The sequence below is a fragment of the Anopheles coluzzii genome, chromosome 2 (assembly GCF_943734685.1).
Source record: "Anopheles coluzzii chromosome 2, AcolN3, whole genome shotgun sequence".
Classification (NCBI taxonomy): Eukaryota; Metazoa; Arthropoda; class Insecta; order Diptera; family Culicidae; genus Anopheles; species Anopheles coluzzii.
The window spans coordinates 12,213,132-12,236,548 of record NC_064670.1 but is presented as its reverse complement, the minus strand read 5'-3'; the positions used below and the strand labels follow the sequence as shown (position 1 = coordinate 12,236,548).

Below are 23,417 nucleotides of genomic sequence, written 5' to 3'. Positions count from 1 at the left end.
GCCGGATTTTTTGAAGCTAATAGAAAAGGGAACGAAAGCTTTATCCGTGGTAGCGGGTGCACGGGAAAAGAAACAGGCTGGCACGCACAGGGCGAACGAGTGGAAAGAAAATAGATAATTTATGAAACGGCACCAACTCCGGCACACACTTGCACGAACCGGAGCGCACATCCTCGAAGCTCGCAACTCAAAACACGAAGGAAATGAGGTTTCACTAACATTAAAGAGTGCATACATTACTGCACTTTACGATCTGCAACTTATCTCAAAACCATCCACCAGGCTGAAGCTATCCTGTACGTGGGGGGCATGGGAAGATCTTGTGCGAATGTTTTTTTTTCTTGCCTTCCTGGAATTTCTCTTTTTTTACCATCTATTTTATTTTTTGTTGGCTCTGTTGAGTGAGTGCTGAAAGCAATGAGAGCTCCAGATAAGCACTGACTTTTGGATCGCTGGGTAGGTGAAGGTGGAAAAATTGAACCTATCCAAGGAAGCAGACTTCGCAGATAGTCGTACTGCACTAGCTGGGTTAGTGTACAGGCATGAGGATAGTGTTCGTGAAAGGTGATATCGCGATTTTGTGTTATACTTTTACGCCCATTTGGTGAACATTTCGTTTGCGAATCCAAATAATGAGGTGTTGATTGTGGTCGAAGGTGTGGTTGCATCGAGCTCATCAATGATGCTAAAATAGACTTTTTCCGGCTCGGTCTCGTGGAACAGTAGTCAACTCGTACGACTGAACAACATGCCTGTTAAAAATTCAAGCACCGAATGGACCGTGTCGCCATACGTAGGACTGACTATCCTGATATGGTAATCAAATAAGACCACTGAAAGCTAAGCCCATTAGTAGTGGGGTACAGGCAGGCCTTGACCGACAATGGTTTGTGTGCCAAAAAAGAAGAAGAAGAACAGGAAGAATTCAGGAATCAGCAACTGAAAATGACTTTTGGTACCTCTTCACCAAACCTACATTTAAAATAACCTACAGGTTATGCAATCCGCTCGAAAACGCCTAAAGTTATGTAATGTGCAAGACAACTCAAGCTTTAAAAGCTGCTCAAATTAGCTTCAATTCATTAAAAAAACTCCATTTTGTCTTTCCGTTTTGTACTTCAACTTAAAACAATAAAAATAACACTCAATTGTACTATGTTCATAGACAAAAGGAATACAACACAGTCTTCTTTACACAATATCGCTCACGAATATGCAACCGAAAATCACCGATGAAAAACAAGACAAAATTAATCGTCACATTGTATTGCATTGACGCTACTTTGCGCCATTAGACGACAAAGAAAATGTACATTTTTACATCCCTGCCATTAACCCTCCCGCACCACCTCGCTCGGATGCACAGAAACTGTCCCACCAGATCCGCGTCGCAAGTTATTACTGGGTGAGCAACATTTATTACCATTGTTTTATAGTGTTACTACCATCCACAAAGACAACAGGGGCACAGTGTGTCCTGCTCCCGCTGCTACGATGCGATACTAAGAATTTACTGCTAACCTTTATCTACTTTACCAGCCCGCCCTTTCCAACCGCCGCCCACTTACCACACCACTCGGGAAATCATCCAGCAGCCACGCGATTGCACATTCCATCGCCCTCTCTGTTTCGCTCGAGCATGTAAGACCCAATTGGCAAGCGCTTTCTTGGGCACTGGAAAAACACACAGCGCTGCGACTACAGCCCCTGCCTTCAGCCCTTCCGATGCAGCTCACACCTTACAGTGGAGAGCTATGCTGATACGACGCAATAACGCAACACGCTTCCAGCGGTTCGCTTTCGTCCCCCGATCCGACCGGCGGGACCGACGCTGGTCCCGGGACGCTTGTCTTTGCTGCTGCATCGCCACACCACGACGCACCGGAACTGTATTCGATCGTGCACGACAACTACACGCCTCAGCGAAGGACAATGACGATGCCGATGACGACGATGGTGCAAAGTGCACACAAACAGTGGCGCGCTCGCTTCCTTCCCCCCCTATGCGTTGGTTGGTTTTTGGCCGATTGCTGTTGCGATGTCGTAGTATACCACCAGTGTCGTAGTAATTTTCCTCCTCGCCTCGAAGCGTATCGACGCGGTGGTTTCGATGGCACACTTTGCAACCGACGCGGGAGCTACCGCGGGGGTTGCGCCTTTCCGTGAGCTACGAGCTAGCCGGCGGGAGTGATAACCGTGCGCCGGCACTACCCTTCCCGCCCAAAAAACAGGACTTCCGTTTCGACTGCCCGAAGGAAGTCCGAAGTGCACCCGTTGGCTCGTAAAGTCCCGTTAAATGGAATGCAGCGCCGGAAAATCCCAAACGAACGGACGCTTTTTCGCCTGCGCTAAGCGGCTCCCTTCGACTGCACTGTTTGGGAGTGGCGCGGTGGTAGAAACAGCGGTACGCGATGTACTGAAACATTCGCCCCGAACAACAGCAGTGTCAACCCATCATAAGACATTACCACCCATTATCGTGCGCGCGACAATGGCGAACGGAAACCCATAATGGGAGAACAAATAAAAATAATTTTCCTCACAGCATGACCAGCATCGTCTGCCGTCGCTGTGCTTACGGTTTGCTGTGCAACGTAAGTGTGGGCAACGTAAGCGAAGAAATGTGAAACACTACATCAAACGGATGTGGCCCTGTTGGATGGATTTTGGTGGATTGCATGTCAGTTACATACAGTGTGATTGTTCTAGCTAGATTGCTTAATGCATGCTCGCGTTCTCGAACATGCTTTTAAGTTGTTTTTATTTGACCAAAATGAGGTTGTCCGAAAATTTACGCGAATGTTTCATAGCTGTTAAAAAAATCGTACTTTTAGTTTGATATTATAAGACATATATCACTACAATATGATAGCTGCAGTTAGTTTTTATTTTTTTATTCGATTTCTACAACCCACATCCTGTTCTTCTTTTGCCACTCGAATAAAAAGGCTCAAATATCTGATTAAAATTTGTCTTTCTTTTAGTTATGAGTCTAGCCCCCCGGGGGGATAAGGAACACTTTGTATCATTTCACGTTTCCGGTTAAAACTCCAACAAAATGGAACATCTTTTCCACTGCAACAAATAAATCGTGCCGAGTGGTCTTCCTGCTCACACATGCGCTCGCTTTATTCCCTCCGGAGATGAGATTTTATTTCTGGACACTTTTGTATGCGCGTCCCCGCGTGCCATACGAGGAAACAGGAAACGCCATAAAGAACGCCAATCCCATGAACGGGAAAAGGTCGAGAAACACCGAAAAGTCCCCCAGGGCAAGCTGTGGCCCTGTGCTGCTACCCCGTTTCTCTCACATTGCTGTTTCTTTCGCAAGTCGGCAAGTGGCGGCTACTGGGCTCACTGCTTTCCTAAGCAAAAACTGTCACCTGCATGCACACCACTTGTGGGCCCGCCAGACGCAAGCTGGAGTCCGGAGTGTGGAGGTTCGTGTTGATGTGAGCAATCGCCACCGCTAAAATGCTCGTTTGTACGTTCATTTCCTCTTGGAGAGTCATTCCAAATGGGAGGTCCATGTCTCGGGAGGTCCATTATTTTTCACCGGAAGTGCCTATGGCGGCTAGTGAACCGGATCAAAGATTTTGACCGAGACGGGGGTAAAAACGGATCCAATTCATCCCGGAATGGGTTCGGTTGTTTCTTTTGCGTTACTTTTTACCTTTTTAGCTTCAATAACTTCAAAAGGCAAACCACATCAGTACTAAGTTAATACAATTAAGTCCAAGCTCTAAGTCTAATTTAATAGAAATTGTTAAGCTATTTATGATTCTATACGTATTTGAGGGAGCAAAACACAATTTAATTTAACAGTAATACTTGTTCCATTCAGAGTCATTCCAATTAATCCATTGAAGACTTCAGAACACGATTTTAAACTAAACTATCAAGAGAACACGTCTCTGTGGAGAAGACATCACACAAAAAGATGACGAACCCGGAACATTGCCTCTGTCGTCCATTAAGACAAAAGGGCTTGCGAAAACTAGTTTCAATTCATCAGCCGGCCTTTTCCCAAGCTTAAAACCCTCTCGCTCTAACCGGCAAAGCTTGCAGCCGTCTGTCCAATAAACAGCAATTTGAAAGACTCGCTTACGGCAGCGTACGTGAAGGATTAGTTTCAGGATCCTGGCTCAGACAGACGCTCAACCAGGAACAGGAAAAATACACCATTGACAGCTCGAATGATGATTTAATCCAATGCTCGTAAATGAAATGGTGGTTTGGCTTCTGTTCGGACAACACAACATCGCTAGAAAGAATGTGCAAAAGGTTCTACTTTACCCCGAGCGTGATTAGTTTGGTGGTGTGCGATTTTATAAAGGGAAGAAGCATTTGCTTCCATTTTGTTGACAAATTGTAGAGCGATAGCAGCATCCGAGAACGATGTTCACTCACCTGAAACAAGAAACAAAATACAATTTTAAAATTATCAGCTAAAGAAAAAAAAAATCACAATTCTAAGGTATTTCATAAAATGTGATAAATATATATTAGGTTATATAAGTTATATATGATTGAAACAGTGAAAACCAAAAAAAGTACTTTTCAAAGAAAAACTTATAAAATTCCATCGTAAATAAAACTTTTAGGTACGCTCTTACGCTTCTAAGAATCGTCTGATTCCATCGAATAGCTGACCCCAGCTGTACCGATCGCATCGCACCGTTGTAGAAAACGAACACCAAATTCTTGGAAAAGTTCTTAGGACCGAAATTAAATCGACTTCGTACGAATGACCACTGAACCACTCCAAAAAGCTCTCCATTCAATATCGCACATGTGCGAGGGCAAAAGCAACAATGATGGACTTAATGATGGTTTGCCCAGTAAGCTTGCTCCGCTGACAAGAAAATTAAGAAATATCCAATGATTTTTCGCCCAGCCAGCACACACACACACACAAACATGTTCGGAATGCTGTCGATGTTTCATGGTAACTTTTGTTAAAAAAGTTCTCCACCCTACAACCACGACCCATGCTAAGGCGAAGCGATCTGATTGCGAGTCGGGACTGGGTTTCCAATCATCTGACCGATTCGATAGGACTTTCCCCGCTTCTGTTTGTGCCGGTTGACCGTTGGAGCTTCCGATCGGAAACGACCCAATGCCACCAGCTGTTTCGATTAATATTTTCACTTGCCCCGAGCACCATCATTTTGTCGCCTGGCCACATTTGTATTCCAGTGCTGATAGTGGGAATATGGAAAGATTGGACAGTTATAACTTCTGCTCAAAGGTTTTTTTTTTTTGAAAATCGGACCAACTGATTAGGTTGTTTTGCGGAAAGTTTTGTATTGCACGATGAATATTTCTCAAGATTGAAGAGCCTTGTCCTTACTTATTTAAGTAGTAAAAGCACCAAATCACCATATTATTTACATAGATCGTGCACGTGTTCCCTGCTGTGCTTGAGGTTCTATACGGGGTTTTAATTACACACATCCTTATGACCTTCATAAAGGATACACATACTGTTCCAGTCAGTAGAGTAAAGAGCTCGTGATAACCCAAAGTTGATTAAAGCATACGGGTAATGAAAAAAGTTTTAAATCCTCCGCTTAAGTCCCATCCGGTCGGTCAGTTTATTACCGGTAGAACGGGCTTGCGCATTAAGAGATTATTAATTTCCACCAGTTTATTAGCAATCTTATGCGCTTATAATCTTTACCCATCATATCACAAGGCGTCTTGTTCTCTCCTTCTCATATGTAAGCATACGTACTTTTTTGTTGTTGCCTAGCTGGAGTTAATTACATTGCCATGAAACGGAATTGCTCTTTCAACCCCGTTTTTCGAACGCTTGCGACCACACGTTGCTATTCCTTGGGGCTATTTATTCAATATCCGGTAGCAATCGAACTAACTACTAAGCCGTTGTGAGGGGAAGATTGTGTTTACTGTAGAATTCATTATTGTACCATATTTCTTACCCAACGAACGATGAACGGATGACCTCGGGTCATCCGGAAACAAGCAGATAACCAGACAGCTAGACAGACAACCAGACAGACGAGCCACCAGGACCTGGTGGGCGATGATGCAACGGACGAGCGGTGGGAGCGTGTACGGGAAGAGCTTGGGATGGTTTTAAATTAAATCCTAAAATTTACAACTTTTCTCCACCCCTCCCCGAGGGCAGACATCAGGCCAATCGGGGAAAACACAGCCAGACACACGCATATTCATACATGTACATGGTACTGTCGACTACAGGACACCTCCCCCTTCCGCTCAACAGTATATTCAGGGTCAGGGACATACCGCACACACACGCACACACTTAAACGCAGAGCGCAAACTATCACACGCGACCAGTTTTGCAAGCTGTCCAAGAGCTCCAAACACGGCAGTAAATAATACGTAATACATTATGCTTAATGTGACCAGCATGTGTTTCTGGGCGGTAGGAATTGGACGGGGTTGGGGGGATATTTGTGTTCGGTTTTGGTTACTGGACCTTCCCGCCATGGTTTGAATTTGGTTTTTCCGGGCCAATCCCCCCCATGCGTCCTGTGTGGAGTTTTCTGGTTGTATCCTATTGGATTCCGACCGCCCAATGTGTTGGCTTCCGTCTGGACGACGACTAAATGACCATGTCCACATATGGCCAATTGCCGAATGGCTTAATTTATTAATTTCCTTCCCCGCCCGCGTTCCATTGGCCACTTCCCAACGAGAAGGGACGGAAGCCGGCTAGGTGCGGTATGTTACATGCCATCCAACTCGCTACATTTGGCTCCCGCGGTGCAGCAGGCAAAAGAAGCAAAAAAACACTCAAACCACACCAAAAAGCGAATATCTGGTTTGCGCTGCCCTAAGGGGGCTGGGCTAGCGAGACGGTTGTGTTTTTATTCTCTACCTCCCCCGGTGTCGAGCGGGCTTGTTTCCCGGGCAATAAATGTGGCAATTATTGCGTCGAAACGGTTTCGGTTTCTGGCACTGCGTTCGGTTTGTGGGGCGGGGGGGATACGTTTTGTTTGCGCTTCTTTTCGGTAGTTATGCTCCATTTCCTGCACACGATTGGAATCACATTCGAACCGGGTGTGTGTGTCCTAGCGTCCTTATCGTGGTCATGTAGCCGCTTTCGGTTCGGTCCGACAAACATACATGAAATCATTAAGTGGCGAACTAAATGGGTACTTTTGGAGGAGTTTAATGCATGTTGTATGTTGGACTCTTTCCCTTGGACTTACCGGGGACATAATGCTTGTAGCGTGTTGCTGCATGTTATGTTCAACATTTACAACATTGGCAAATAGCATCGATTATACAGATCAAACGTATGGATTAGTTAAATATCCTCGTTCTTAAAGTGCATACCAGCTGAAATAGATTTGAAATGTGGACGTAACAGTAACATTACCTTAATGCTGTAATGAAATTAAAATTGAATTAACATTGCAGCCTTATAGGTACATAATTTAAGCACCAAAAAGCTTGTATGTTGACTCACAACATTATCAACATCAATGCAAAATGATCTTCCCCAGTACCATTAAACAACTAATTATCATTAACATTAATTAACTGATTGGCACATTCTGTCCCCAAAACATCACACTACGACCATTTGCACTTAATTAAACATTCCAAGGCTCGGCCGAAGCGATCGATCGTTGATCTTATTTCGGATTGCGACGGCAATCCTTCCTGTCATACCTGTCGGACGACCTCACCACCTTTGATTGAGCACTGGCGTAAAACTAACGAACCGCGCCGTTCAACCCTGTACTCAATTTAAACCCGCACGACGAAGCACCAACCTTACGTTAATTACGCAGTAAATTCTACACCCGGGGTAAATAAGGCGCGCACAAATTCCAATCGCCATCAAGTCAAAATATCGACATAGCGCGAAAACCCCCTTCGCACGGACATGGCGGAACAACGCCACACTGTCAACTGCTCGTGTCCTGTAATTCACTCGTGTTACAACAGCAACAATCCTTTCCGGGCCGGCCGGTGTTGTGGGGGTGGAACGCCCACAGGAAAAGCTTGTAATTATGCTGCGAGTCCAATTTCGTCCACTAATTGATAGCTGTCCATTTGGCTCGAAGGGCCAGAAGTCGATTTGCAATTTCTACAGCGCAACCCTGACTGCCAGCCGGCCCGACACTCTACCTGTGTGGCGTTCCGTTTGCTACCATTTTAAACGCGAGCTAAGCGTGCGGAACAAAACTAAACACACAAACTAACTCGTAATTAATCAATCCTGTTAAGCTGGAAGCAAGCAGGCAGGCACACTCACCCCTCCCCTTCGTGCCCGGGTGGATGGGGTTCAATTTACGAACCAATTTACACACTCGGTGTGCGAACGGTGCACGATTGACGGATTGATGGATGGACGATTGTAGTAGATGAGCTTTCGGGGCGGCAATTTGTTTGTTAAGGGAATTTATTCGAATGCAATTGCGCAATGTTTTGCGATGTACTAGCAGTGCTTTTTATTGCTATTTTGACTACTTTATTATGTTCATTGAAATTTGCTTAAATTACCCAGCTATAATGCAAATTTCGTGCAATTTGAACATTATCGACCAATACCTATGCATCACTTTATTCAATTTGACATTAAAAACCTCATCCAGGAATGTAAAACAAAGGTGCTCACTAAAGTTGTCTCTTGTACCTGTTGTCGAACAAGTCCCGGAAAATGGCCCCGGAAACGTCCACTGATGAGGTACGATCAAACTGCAACCACTTTCCGGCCTTTTATTCCTCATTCCGGTAAGATTATCTGCTTATACAGCCATTAGGTAGAATCTAATAGTAAACCCTTTTTTCTCTCTTTTGTGCTCTCTACCTTTTTTGAAACAAATGTTTCATCCCACGTAGCAAAGGCATACAATGAAACATCCCTACGGCACAAAAAATAACCCGAATTGGTCAAAAGTTGTCTTACGAAGACTCCAAAACAAAGAGAAACGTTACCAGCTCACAAGCCGGTGCTTTGCACATGAAATACGACGAAATTATCACAACATATCAAATTCTTCGCCACGGAAAGGGACTGGAGGAGAAAAGGAGAAATTCACATCAACGATAAGGCATCTCGAATTTGCTTCAATCCTTACTGCCCGTATCGCGCTCCAGCGGTCAACAACGATGCAAAAGGATTCTAAGCCGGGGAATGAACTAACCTTCCGGTACGGTTAAACGGACTCACCACCACAAACCAACCCTTCCAACAGGCAGGGTGAATGAAGACGGTAATGACGGTTCTGATGGTGGTGCTGACACTGCAACCTTACTCGTCCTTTTGTTCCTTTTTTCCCCGTTTTCCCCTCTGCATCCATTTGTCGGTAAAACCGGAAGCACACCCCGAAAACAACCGCCAACCGTTGCTCTGGTTGGCAATTTCTCAAACCATACAATATGGACCGACAACAGGACGAAACGGTGGCGGTGGCCTGGTTCCGAACTGCAGGGATCATATTTTGGTCGAGTTTATTTATTTTGCGCCAGTCGGTCATTCCCCGTTCGCTAAGCCGCAGCCTACATCAGCCACGGTGCGGGGAAAGGAGTTTCTTTTTCGTCTTTCAAAAAGCGAATCCATTCGGCTAGAAGAGCAAGAACGAATGTGCAAGAAAAAAGGGGATTATGGAGTGGTTGTTTGCGTTAAGGAGAGTGCGATAGAACCGATAGAATCGCTAATAAAATCAGGAATTTGACAATGATAAGCATAACGCATCAGTGAAGATTTTGTTATGTACAGGAAATTGCACAAACGTTTAAGTTATTACAATACTTTGGTGTACCTTTTCAACTACAATTCCTTACATTCCGTTCACTACACTACAATCATTTCCATATTGCAGTAACAGTAGTTCGTACCCGTTTGCACATCTTTTCAACATGATTTGTAGGTTTTCTTTTATGTGATTTTTACACTCTCGATAGTGGCCGGTCGTAAAAAACAACCCCGATTGGTTTCCATTATGGCCGGGACCTGGAGTGCAAAAATAGGTTGAATTTATTCGTGCTACGCCAAAACGGCTACAGCCACCGAAACGGCCCACTCGAAAGCAGCGACAGAATATGTGAATGAGCATAGAAATTGGGGATGAGCAGTTCCCCCCCAAAAAAAAGGGGTAAACCATTGAAACCCATTCTATACCCATCAACCTCCCCAAGAAAGCACGAAAAATGGCAAGATTGTCGTTAAGCGGGTGTTGGTTGCCCAGGGGGCGGGTGTCCTCTCGATGACGCGCTCCATTATTTCTGGATGTGTTTTAGAGACGTCCTCCGCTCAAGTGTCCACTCGACCACACGGATATCGGAGCAGGCAGCAAAGAAAGGACCATTCCAGAAGCCAAACCCCCACCTGCAAACACCACAATCAGGAAAAAAACGAGGGATAATCGACGATTGGTCAATCGATGAACGGGTGAGGCGAAAGCCACCGATGATACGAAACGATAATAGCTCCGTCAAGCTGGCGGTTTCGTTAGTCTGCGAATGATTGACGATTTAGTGGTTGGGTTCTTCGGTAAGAGTGTTTGCATGGGATAGGAGGAAGAAATCCACACACGCTACCAGACCAACGTGCAGGACACGAATGGCACGAAACAGGCAATATCCGGTCAACATCGTGCCCGGTAAATTGGATCCCACTTTTTTGCATGCAACCAATTTATCTGCCATTTTGGTCCTGCTTTTCCCCATCTCTTCGCAAGCCAGAAGGCATTGACCGGGAAATATTGATGGGTTTTCGGACAGCCAAGCGCATTGGTTGAAGTGACTCTTGAAGTGACTTGTAGTGGGACCTGGATCACACAACTGGTGCGTTGGATGGGTTGAGTGAGTTTAAAACGGGGAGCAATATGGCCCCGAAAGGTATGATTTGTATGAAGAATCATATAACTTATCTACATAATACGATTTGGTTTTCATTCAAATTGACTGGCACAACAGAAGGTACAGTAAGGTAAATCAATCTCATTCAACTGATAGCTACATCATATATAAGTATCTGTTACATTGAAGTCTGAACAAACAATTCGAAGAATTTTAACTTGTTATTTCCACAAAGAAATTTCCAACAGGCTGTGGTACAACCTCCGCCACTCGACGGTAATGACTTGATTTGCATTTACGGCAAATTAACTACAACCTGATTACCTCACGCGCGCGCGCAACCATGGTTACGCCACATTTGCGGTTAGGATCATATGTTAATAACCCGTGCACTTCGTCCGAAGGAAACGTAAACCACACACAACCTGCAGCAGAAGATGATGATGGCGATGAAATACGATCACCTTCGGAAGCGTTCATGTTCCGCACAGGGGGGTAATAGAGCAGCCCTACCACCCTCTTACCATTCACCGAGCCACGGAATCGAAGCCCCAGCGCTCCACTAAGCTCAGTAGCAGAGAGCGTGGAGGGTATGTACACGTGCCAATCACACCGAAGCGCCGTACACCGCCGCAGCACAAAATTGATAATTAAGATTCTACACCAAGCCGGGTGCGGGGAAAGGTGAACGTGGCATTGAGGGAGCAAAGGCAGCAACATAAACTTACCAAAATAAACAAAGCATACACCGCTCTACGCTGGTTTACCTTTGCAGGGTCGTTGCGTGTATACGGGACACTTCTCAGCATTTCACATGGCGAAACATGGAGCAAGTTAAGAATTATTTAGCATACAATTTACGGGCTAGTAAATTGGCAGCCGCAGTCAATTTGTATCGAACTAGGATGCGGTTTGGTGTTCCGCCCTTAAGGCGGGCGAATAAACACCACAGACCCCTGTTTGTTTGTACGCATAAACAAATGAACAATGGAACGATTCAACATATTACGCGCTCTGTTCTATAATAAAAGACAAAACACATTCACACGTCCACTCCATTAATAGAATCAGTTAGTGTGAGTTGCCTATAGAGCGTAGTCTTTCTCTCATTTAAACCACATCGAATGTGCACGAAGGGACAAGTAAATTATACCAAAACTAAATGCTGCACAGTAATGGACGACGGACGGCCATTGAAAACAAAACCTCCGCACCGAAACGTACTGTCCCATTTCACTGGCCCCGTAAAAGAAGCCTCCCATGTCCCATGCAAATAAAAGTTATAGAAAACTCATGCGTAAATGGAAAATTCGAAGCACAAAACGTTTCGCCCTGTGGACGAGTTTCTCTTGCTCTGTGGGGCTGATAATTACACACGTTGGCTTCAAAAAAAAAAAAAAAGTTCTAAACAGAACACATCCCCAAACCGTGGACCGGACAAAAAGAGTAGCAGAAATTTAAACACGTACTGGTTTGAAGTCTTATAATTATTTGAGGCCACCCCACAACCCGGCACAAAGGTTTCCAGCTCCACAAGCTGGAGCCGAGGTTTGAGGATGCAAGGGAGCGTAATTAAATGGTTTTTGGTGAAAAATGAAAAGCCACCGGGCACCGGGAGTGCTTCCGAAACATCAAAAACATGTTCCACATTAGTTGGCTCGACCCGAAACCCTCCCCTTCCCCGTGGCTCGTCTGCCCTTCACCCATCGTAGCAGTACTCTCTGGAGTACCATCCGTTCATTGGGCCGCAAACAGCCGAACAGTAATATCCAAATGTTGCCGTTGGTGTAACACGCGCACGTTGTTGAAAACCATTCGTGAACCGTTCGTCGCTTGCCGTAGGAAAACCTGTTTTCCTTCACAACGCACGGAAAACAGGTCTGCTGCAGCAGAAAAGTGCGTTTGTTCCGTGAGGCCGGGAAGCAGGTACGCAAATAGGGTTCTTGTGGGCACAGGCAGGAGCGAATGTGGCAGTAATGGACCGGAGTTTTCAGTGTAAAACGGGTACCCCACGATACCTTTCGGTTCAACCGTCACAAAAAAACTCACTCTGTCATAAGCAGTGTTGCCACCCCCCCCCCCCCCCCTCCCTCGAAGCAAAAGGTGAATGAATGAAATGGATGCAGAATTTCACAACGCAGAGTGAAAACTTTGTCGGCATCGCCAAATTAAAATAAACAGACGAAACGTACGCACACCGATGATTAAATTTCCATATGACGTCAACGTTCAGGGATGTGTGTGTGTGTGTGTGTGTGTTTAAAACAACACTAAATTAAATATTAATTTTACCTGTTGTTTCATGCGAAAGTATATAAGCAATTTATCTACAGTCACTCTCATTTTCGTGGAACTGTTATAAATGATAAAACATTCAATAGTACGAGTCATCAAATCATGCTCTTCAATCAATAACATTTCTTTATCCATCGTTCAGGTTTAGTATTTAATCAACGTACATAACGACACACAAGCTCTTGCGCTCCCATATCCACGCAAAACACACAGCCACAGTCAAACAAACCGTTTTTTTTCTGCACTGCACCCAAAAATCGGTAGCGAACACACACCCACACATTGTGCTTTGCCCTTCGCAAAACCAGCGAACCCACACTCTATTGGCACCATTATTGACTGTCACACCAGTGTCAACATGTCCTGCGGGTTTGCCGGGCGCGTTGAAACAGATCGTACCGCAAAACCTTTACACATTCGATTCCGCTTGGAAACCAATACGATCGGTGAAGCTGCATGCACACGAACTGGTTCGTTTGGGACCTTTTTTTTATTTTTTGGTTTTGTTACCACGTGTGCTACGTTTCCCTACGCTTTTTTTCTGTTACTGTTTGCCCTTCCTTCCCAGCAAAGGGTCAACATCCAACAATGCCAATCGTGCTGTCGTCGATGAAAGGACAAAACGAGCATTCATCAAACACACTCACACACACACACATTCGCACAACACACGATGTACACATTCCAACCGTTTCCAGTCGCAGAGACAATCAAGCCTCGCTTTGTGACTTCACCGATCATCTGCGGACGGGCAAGAAACTTACAGCCATTGCCAAGCATCAAAGCGCGCCGCGAACGACGGGTGTCGGGTGTTCACGTACAACAGAGAGCCGGATGAAAGCGGCCAAGCGTCTCCATCGAAACGATATCCGTAACCGACGGATGTTGCTGAACGTGTCGGAATGTGTTTGAAACTTGTGCGCACACACACATACACACACACACACTGACACCAAATGCCAGACGATCCTTTCAACGCGACACGCTCACACACACACACACACATGTGTTGCCGCGTTCCTTCATTATTCGAAATGTCCCGGCGACAAGTGTGCGTGCGTTACACGTTCCCGTTTTTTGATTGAATGTGACTGTTTCGTTTAAAAATCGATTGACTTTTATTTGCACCCGGCTGACGGGATCAAAGGTCTGGCGGCAGGACGAAGAAACCGATCACTCAGACGTTCATAGGACACGGCGGTGAAAGCTTGCCGATAGTGTATCGATACAGCAAAGCTCTAGTGTGGTCGTGTGTAGATCTCAACACTCCAAAACATTGTTTTGTAGGCACCGTTTCCTCTCTGTCTCTCGGTGCTACGTAATTTGTTTGCCATGTTGGAAAACAATTTGAGTTAGGTTGTGTTACAAAGAACAAATGTAGGCGCGAATAGTCAGTGCACAATATTATGAGACATCTCAGCGAGCAAACACGAGCGCGCCTGCAAAATCAACACTAATTTCACCCGTTATTTACGGGTTTTGATATTTGAATAGAACAAATGCCGGCGATAAACATCAATCGAGCAGGGAGCCAGATTTGTCATTCGTCGGCAATCAAAACCGACATAAAAGCGCACAATGCGTGTACAAAGTGTACTTCAAAGCTGCGAGAAATTCATTTCATTCGCCCGCTTGTCTTTGCTACCAGGGCAAACACAGCTCACAGGATCCATGTAAATCTATCCTTCAAGCCCAAAGTACAGGCGAGCTCTCGGTGGGGTTGGTGATGGTAGCGATGGTTGTACGACAAAATTCTCATTAAAATCTATCCCGTGAAGCAATCGGATAGCATTGAATCTTGCACCAGAAAATGCTTCTCGCTGTGCTCCCTGCTGCTGCTGCTGCTGCTGCAATGAGTGGAAGTGGGAGATAAAGAAAGGCGAAAGGACACTCTTTTACAACCAACTTCTTCGCCATCATCACATTACAAAGTGCAGTGAGAAGTGCGGGGAGCAGGGGGAAAGCACAGAACCAAAGGACGACCAACTTGTAATTGATATTTTAATTAAATTTTGCCGCGGTTTGACCAAGCCAAGCGACACTTTACGACGAAGCGAATGGAATTGCAGTTAAGTTATCGTTAAAAGTAGATTACTACACGATAAGAAAACCCTGTTAGTGGTGATGCTTTAAGTGTTCGTGTACTATCGCTGTGAACGTTTAAGATCCATTTTTAAAGTAAGAGTGCATTACAATAGTTCCAACGTGCTCCAACGAGCAATAGCTGTAAGTATCAAAAATCCTTGATGCAACACAAGAAACTCAGCATCAACAGCTATTATTACCACTAAAACTGAAATTGAGTAAAGGAGCTGTTCTACACGCCTATTTTACGTTGAGCATTCTATTTAGAGGTTTGCTGAATTCGATACCGCTAGCGTCCCTGTGCAGTGACAGATAAGCAACGCCGAAACGTGAACATGCATAGAATTCTCCTTAATGAACTTATGGTCCAAGTTATCAGGATGCTACAGGTATCAGGGGATAAACGAAAGAGTAATATCAAAAAGGGACCCATTTACCCATTCCAGATTCTCTCTCTCTCTCTCTCTCTTCGTTTGATGACACATCTTTTTAATGAATGTTTAATCCATCAAGTCAATCAAACACTGTTTGGGATTCTTTGCATTGCGGAATAATCCCTACTGACTAACTTTTTTGCAGGTTTGTTTCCTTTCTCTGTCTTCTCCAACCTATTTTGCGAGGAAAGATTTTACGGTCATATCATTTGCATGCATAATACGGACGAAATTCCTGGAGTTTTGACACAATGAAAATAAAACGCACTCCCTCTAACCAATAAGCATCCCGAAACGGGTGACGAATCATCCGCGTGATTGATTACAACTCATTCCTGCAGGACGACCAACCCATTCCTGCAGTTGATGCAGTTTCCATTGCCCGGCCCTGTAGCACTATGCCATCCGCCCATCGGCCGTAAGGGGATAGGCCAACCCAACACACAGACAGGGCTCGGAGCAGAGGGGAGATACAGATAAATCGCATCCCATCCATGACGGCGCATATGTTTACCCGGCATGCTGTGGGGATTCTGTGCTGCTGCCTTGTGACAACCATACCCGCCGGCGGCCATCATCGCACGACTCGTCCATCAACCCGAACGACAGAGCCAAACACAACATGCACATGAGTTTTAAACGCTGCCGACGGCACCGTCGAATGGTGTTTTGTTTCCAGGCCTCTAATCAGCATTGGTGTAGGATTACATTGACTTTCCTATTAATTTGCTGTCTGGGCGTTCGGTCGTCTCAGTTCAGGCAGCCGTGCAGCTGAGGCTGCAGTCCACACAAACACACACCAAACCCTCGATATGGTAGCATCGTTCCGGGTTGCACCGTTTGCTTTGCTGGGACAGTTTCACTTTCGAAGCATGCCGGCGCAGTTCCACGGCGGAAGATTTATCCGCCCGGAGGGAGATTTATCGATTCATCGATCAAGGCCATTCGGTGCAGCAATTAGCGACGCTATTGTGATACTCGACAAAACAACAAAAGGTAGTGAGAATCAGTTGTAATTGGACGTTCGATTATTGCTTAATTGTGATGATTGTTAAGTTAAAAGTTTAAATAAGGCTTGAAAATTAACAAAAAAACTGAGAGAAATATTTCAGAAAGTGAGAAAAATTTGGTACTATTTATGCAAACTTACAAAACACACGTTTTATATTTAAGCTTCAACTTAATAACCATAAAGCAACAGTGCTTATTGCTCATTGTTATGGAAATGAGATGCTTAATTAAAACGCTTAAACGTGTTTATGTGTTCCTTCGTGTGACAAAACTCTAGTAAATCAAATTTAACATACAATAGCAAAACCTATCAACATCCAACACAATTTTACAAAATGGAAATGCTACGATAACAACACGTTTTAACCTTCTACCCGTTTATATGTGTACCAGAGCTATTGACAAATGGTAATTATGGTATTACTCGATCGGATGGCCTCAACCACACCGATCCTTTAATCTAAATTGATATTGCTCGCTGTCGAACACGCTTTCAGCGATGGAAAAACCACAAAAACATGTTGAAACACAAAATTTTTAATTGAAAATGTTACAATTATTTCGTTCGGAACTGGCTCACAACTATCAGTCCCCGCCAGCTTCAGCCAACAATGAAGCTACAGAGCTAAAACCACACCCCGTAACTCAATATCCAACGATTCAACCGCCACTGCTTTTGCTTCGGTGGTTTAAACACATCAATGTTACTAAACGTCAGGGAGCAGCCGGAAACGAATGGCACGGGGAAAGTAGAAACTGCTGACCGACATGTACCACATGGGGAGCAGTACCTATCCTCGCTGCTCCTCACTCGCCTGCTCCCATGGGAAGGCTGCGATGTCACGTATGCCGGTGTGTGTGTGTATGCCATGTTTGCTGTAAACATGCGGAAACAAACGACCACCGCGATGACTACACACGATTTGAATCGATTCGAACGCGCGGAACATTGGGGACTTTTGGGGCTCGAAAGGATCTATCAGCGAGCTGTACTACCGATTACCGAGACCTGATGGTTCACGGGATGGCCACGAAGAAATGGGAGAGATGGAGACGAAGAGCTGCTGTAAATACCATTTATCGGATTTGTTTACGCGAGTTCGGGTTACGTTGAGCTGGAGGGTTTTCAGGGAGGTCGGATGTTTGATGAACAGGTAGATGGACATAGTGGGTGAAGAATTCGCCATACGAGCATGTTTGTTCCCGCTTGGGAGGAATATTGACCATGCGCTGCTGACCAACAAAAGCTCAATTACAGTAAACACATCTCTTGTTTTGAAAGGATAGAGTGAGGGTTTGCACATTCTTCGCTACTTTGTTTGTCACAGGCAATCCGGGCTACACGGAATGCACAGAAATGGTTGTTGAGAAAACTTTAATTGAAAACTAACCGCAGTTGTTCAGTAGTTTAGGTAACTGAAGCGAATGTAACAATGTTACAGCTGCTGGTCACATATTTAAAAAAAAATAGACAATATGACATACGTAAGCTTGTTTAGCTGAAGTTATTTAGTTTTTCCATGCACAACTCCTTCCACCATCATATTGAACCTTCTGATACGAAGAAAAAACCTTTCAAACAGTCCTCCCGAATTGATTCTGACAGGACAAAGTACACTCCATTAGAAAGGAGCTGATTTACGTCCTATGCTTACATCGCACCGTAAAACAATTATGATAACTGGGCAAAAGAGCGAACAAACGAGAGAGAGAGAGAGAGAGAGATAAAACCAGCAGAAAAGTGGGATACCAAAAAGTGCTTTCACTGCACTCGTCAGGCACACCCATGTTTATCCTTTAACCTTAACCTCACTCACCATGGCCGGTTCATGTTTCCTCCCTTCGTGCTACCGGAATGGGTCGCCTGCTAAGGTGGTCCACCGTATCACAAATACGCTTTCATAATGCATATTCTACCCTCCCCCATCAGGGCTCTGGATGATCACAGAGCAACGCTAGCACACAACGCTCGAGAGCTGGAGTGGACCGACCATTCGGTAGTGTTTGCTTTTGTTTGATATGTTTAGTGTAGCCCGCTGGTAGAGGGGGTAGATTCACCATGGTATGGCACAGCACACGATGAAACGTTGATGTATTGTTCAAACACATTTCCAATCAATTTAAATGCACACAGTGTGTGTAAGTAACTATACCGGAGTTGGTGAACGAGCGTAATAGCCTAACAGTATGCATAACAGTATGCACTATTACTTGAATAATTGAACAAATTTGAACCGATCGCACAACAGGGAAGTGTTTGTTTAAGGGAAACTGTTTCTGCTTTGTGGCTTTTATGAACAATGTATGTTTTATTGCTGAGCTACAATGCGTTAAATTTCATAAATTGTAATATAAACCATCAATAGCTAAATATATTTTTCATCTATAAGTATTGTATGACGATAAAAACTTGCTTTTTCATTTAGCACAGAACATTATAGCATCCTTTCCAAATATTTACCTCTTTAAGACAGAAAAAAGCAGCCAAACCACACTTCACGCAAGCTGTTGTAACTCGCTTACACAGCTACGATTGATTGAGAGTTCGCTCGAAAAAACAAAGCCACTGTTAGCACTGTAAGTGCTTGGTACACAGTTTGCTTACAGATCATTAGCCAAAGCCTCAGCTGCTGATAATAGCACAGCCGTACAAGAACAAAAACAAAAATACGCTTTCCATACAGAACTGTGCCGTTCGCCGGTACAACGAATGCTTTCTTACTAATCCACTTCAAGAGACCGGTCTGGTGCTGGCCGAAAACAGAACAACAAGCTTCACCGCCGTCGTCTGGCGTAGTAAGTATCACCAGACAGCCAATTATGCGCGAATGGCCCTAACACTTAACCGCTATTCTTAGCCTTCCCTGCATCTTGAAATGAAATTTATCCCAGCCTCTCCGGGAAGGGATGCAAATATACCTTCCTGCCGGCCTGGCGAAAGGAGCTGCAAATTAAAACGAAAATATTGATTTTTGGTAGCATCCCACCCATCGAGCTAGCTTCACTGGATGCTGAGAGCGCTGGGGAGAGCCCCCAAAAAGCCAGACGGCAATTTTTGAGTGGCCTTGAAATGAGCAATGCCGTTTTGGAAAAGTGATTTTTACCAGAATCGGGACCGGTTTTATAGGAAAAGTTTAAACCTACGTTTACAAGCACCTTTTCAGGCGAACTTTGCACAACCGAAGGCATTGCAGCAAGTAAAAGGTGAAAGAAGAGCTTGTTTTTGATTAAGTAAAATTGAACACGATGTAAAATTAAATTCACTTCGTTGTGCTTAGGGCAATTTAAATATTTGAAAAACATTTCTGGTACCAATTTGATATTCCCTTAACATGCTGCTCATAATTCAAATGCACTCTCCGCACTCCATGATAAATAAAACAATAAAAAATCCATTACAATTTATTACAAACCAAACCGCTTCCTCTCCCAAGCAGCTAACGAAATGAATTACGCGTTTCATTTAAATAAAACAAGAAATGTGCAGCAGAGATGTCACGCCATTCTCTTTCATCTAAAAACGTACCCCAAAACCTACCGAACATTAAACTATTTCCAGCTTACTTAGCAGCGAGACCTTATGCTGACTCACGCATAAAATATGTCCCCATTTCTGCACCCAACCCACTGCATCCGCCCCCCCCCCCCCCCCCATCGTCCATCATCGCCCCTGCAAACAGATCCTTCGCAAACACAGTCGTCAAACCGTTTGGGCGGGGAGGCAGCAAACATTTCAGTCGCTCGTGTCGCTGAATTAATTTTACCGATTTAACCGGTACGTTCCTGCATAAAATGGGAAAATCATTACGGAATGGTGGTTCCCAACAGCTCACACAGCGAAGGCCAGAATGGCCGCCTGTTGAAGGGATGGAGCCGATCTCGCGGCAAATTTCACATCAACTGCGCTGCTCTTTTTTTGTATTGTGAGTGTGTGCAGAATTTTAGAGCACATATTAAAATCAGGTTCTTTGCCCTCGAGTCTCGGAAGCGAAATGTGCTTCTTTCAAGGTTCATTGTCACGTCGCGAGGAGACAGTTCTTTCTGTTTTTTTTTTTTGCTATTTTATTTTCCTTCAACCGTGAACTTCAGACACGACTTTCACCGTCAGTTTGCGGTTTTAACCGTTACTTTGTACTCGTAGCACGTGCCGGACGGAGGAAGCAAAGGGAATTATTTGCTCGAAGTGGCAAAGAATACGTAGTGGCACCATCGCCACCACTAATAGGTTCGAATCACATGAAAGTGAGATTATTAAACAAATCAAGTTGAAAAGCTGGGACTAAAACCTGCCACTGACAAGCAATATTGGATGAAACAAATCAAACATCTAGAGTGGGTAACCCTTCGTGGAAAATCATTCACATTTTTTCAACTCATACTCATTATATAAAAACAACATTACTTCTAAAACTAAAAGGAGGTAAATAAACAGATGACTAATTGGATTCTACTTGGAAAACCCACTTTTTGCTCACCGCCTTGTACCCAAAACCTGTTGAGCACTCGAGGGTTATCATCGGCTAAGACGACAAGCCAAATGTCCAATTAAAAGCAAAAAAAAATGGACAAACATACTGCCAAATGTCTAATACGTTCCTGTGGCCAATGGCTTCCTCACACACTACCACACATACATACACTGTCCCATTGGCGAATCCCCATCGGAAGTACTTCCTTACACCACAGCATAACACACACAAAAAACACACGCCAACCATTGTCCCGTGGGGCCACGCACCCAGCACACCCCAAGCGACGGGCGAGAAATGCTGCAGTAAATTAAATCTAACAACGAGATAGAGCACATACAGAAGTTTTATTTCGTGTTAAAATACTTTATCTTGCCCAAAGCTGGCGCGTCGTGCAAAAGGGGGGGACGCGAGGGGCGAGACGGTTTGCCGCACTCCGTGGACCGGCGTCGCCGTCCCCTGGGTGGAGTCACCGTGTGCCATGTGTCACGTTGGAAATGACAATATGCGAACGGCTGCTCCTTTTCAGCTGTCAAAATGAGCGGAAATTAAGGGCCAGGAAAAATGGTCGGCTTTAGCGCCATAAAACCGTTATCCCTTGCCGGGCTATGCCACAGGCTCGCTCCCTCCCTTCGCTGCTGGGAGGTGATGATCGTCGATGGTGTTCATCTCACCTCACCTCGATCCAAACCCAGCGTGGCAACCTCCAAACCCTGCCCGGAGCAAGGGGGAAAGTGATGCGCTTAACGCCGCTCGGTGGACGTCGTCCTAATGTTCTCCCGTTGGCCATTCTGGGGTGTTCTCGTTCTCGGGGCCAAACGGTCCGATGGTCCGTAGCATATGGAGATTTAAATAACGACGTGTACGACGGCAGCGACAGCAAGGGGGTAGTGGCTGGGAGGGAGGTAGAATCAGAGCTGCGATGCCAGCGGCAACGATGCTTCGGAGCTAAATGAATAATCATAAAATAATGAGCTTTACGAGATGGTTTCCGGTGGAGGAGAAGCCACACATACACTGACGCATGCACATATACACACACACACACACACACACACACACACACACACACACACACACACACACATACACATGCTATTATTACGAGGCTTTCCACAGAGCGCTTAGCATGCTCAGGGCAACCGACTGACACCGAAGGACACCACTGAAGCTTTCCGTTCGTTTTCTTCCCACTTTCTTTCTTCCCTCCCTGCAATCCTTGCCCCCGGCACGGAAAGGATTCGGAACGAAGGATATCATTTTTACGAGGTGGTAATAATGTCCTGCAGTTCATGAGGCAAAAGTGCCCGCGGGTGGAGGTATGGAAACACTAAGGGGGGTAGGGGCAAACCTGAGGGGCAAGAGCAAATCATTGCTGAGCAAACAGTTTTTGCGTAAGTTTGAGCAAACTTGCCCTCCCCCAGGCGGAACATGAACACACATACTGGACTCGGGTTGCGGGGCGAATCTATGCTAAAGCTTTGCTTTTATGCACAAAGCACAGATAAGTTTAATGGGCTGTTTAAAGGGATCATCAAGATAGCGGGGAGGGTCATTATTTTTTCACCTCCTTCCGCCTCGATCACACAGCAGAGCACACGCGTTTGGCAGCTCATTTCGAACCGGAAGGGGGGGGGGGGGAAAGCTCATGATTCGATTCGATTAGGAGTGACCACCATGAAGCGGGTAGTGTCATATTATATTCACGTCCCTTGGTGCCGGTTTTACGAGCGGCCGCACATGACGGACGATTTAAATTAATGGGGCCGGGTTTATGTGTTTGTTTTGCTTCGCATCGGTTGAAACGCTAAAACATGCACAGACGGCTCAAAACATGGGGTAGGGTGGAGGAATTCAAAAAAAAACCGTGAAGATATGATCATTGTTGACATGACAGGATTTAATCAAAATCCTTTCGGGTGGGTAGGTGGATTGCAACAAACTGTACGCTATTAATTCTGGAACATCGCTCTACTATGACAGGGAAGGAAAAATCTTTTTTTTTTGCATTGAAATATTGCCGAGCTGTACCAGCATGGATGTTGCAAAACGCCTGAAGGTATGCAAAAGTTCGGCTTTGCAATCATGTATGTTTTAACAGCTCAATGAGACGTATCGAGAAATAAATGCCTAATGAAGGTCATATGTGCATTCACACAAGATGGTTTACCTTTTCCCGCAACATGTCCCGTACTCGTCCGGCCTGGTTCCTTGAGCGATGCAACTCCAACTGCAACTCCAAACATCGCTCCTGCCAATTGATCTGCAGTGAACAAGGAAATCACAATCAACAATTGAAATGCCCAGCTAA

General features: G+C 45.0%; 1 protein-coding gene across 10 annotated transcripts in view; it reads right to left on the bottom strand.

Annotated features, from left to right (window-relative positions):
- The window catches only part of LOC120953582 (uncharacterized protein CG43867), a 178,561-nt gene that overhangs the window by 100,914 nt on the left and 54,230 nt on the right, over positions 1 to 23,417 (bottom strand). For all 10 annotated transcript variants that reach the window (XM_049607518.1, XM_040373655.2, XM_040373660.2 and 7 more), the window contains exon 3: positions 23,277 to 23,369. In XM_049607518.1, coding sequence (XP_049463475.1) covers positions 23,277 to 23,369 — 93 coding nt within the window. The remainder of the gene's footprint in view (positions 1 to 23,276; positions 23,370 to 23,417) is intronic.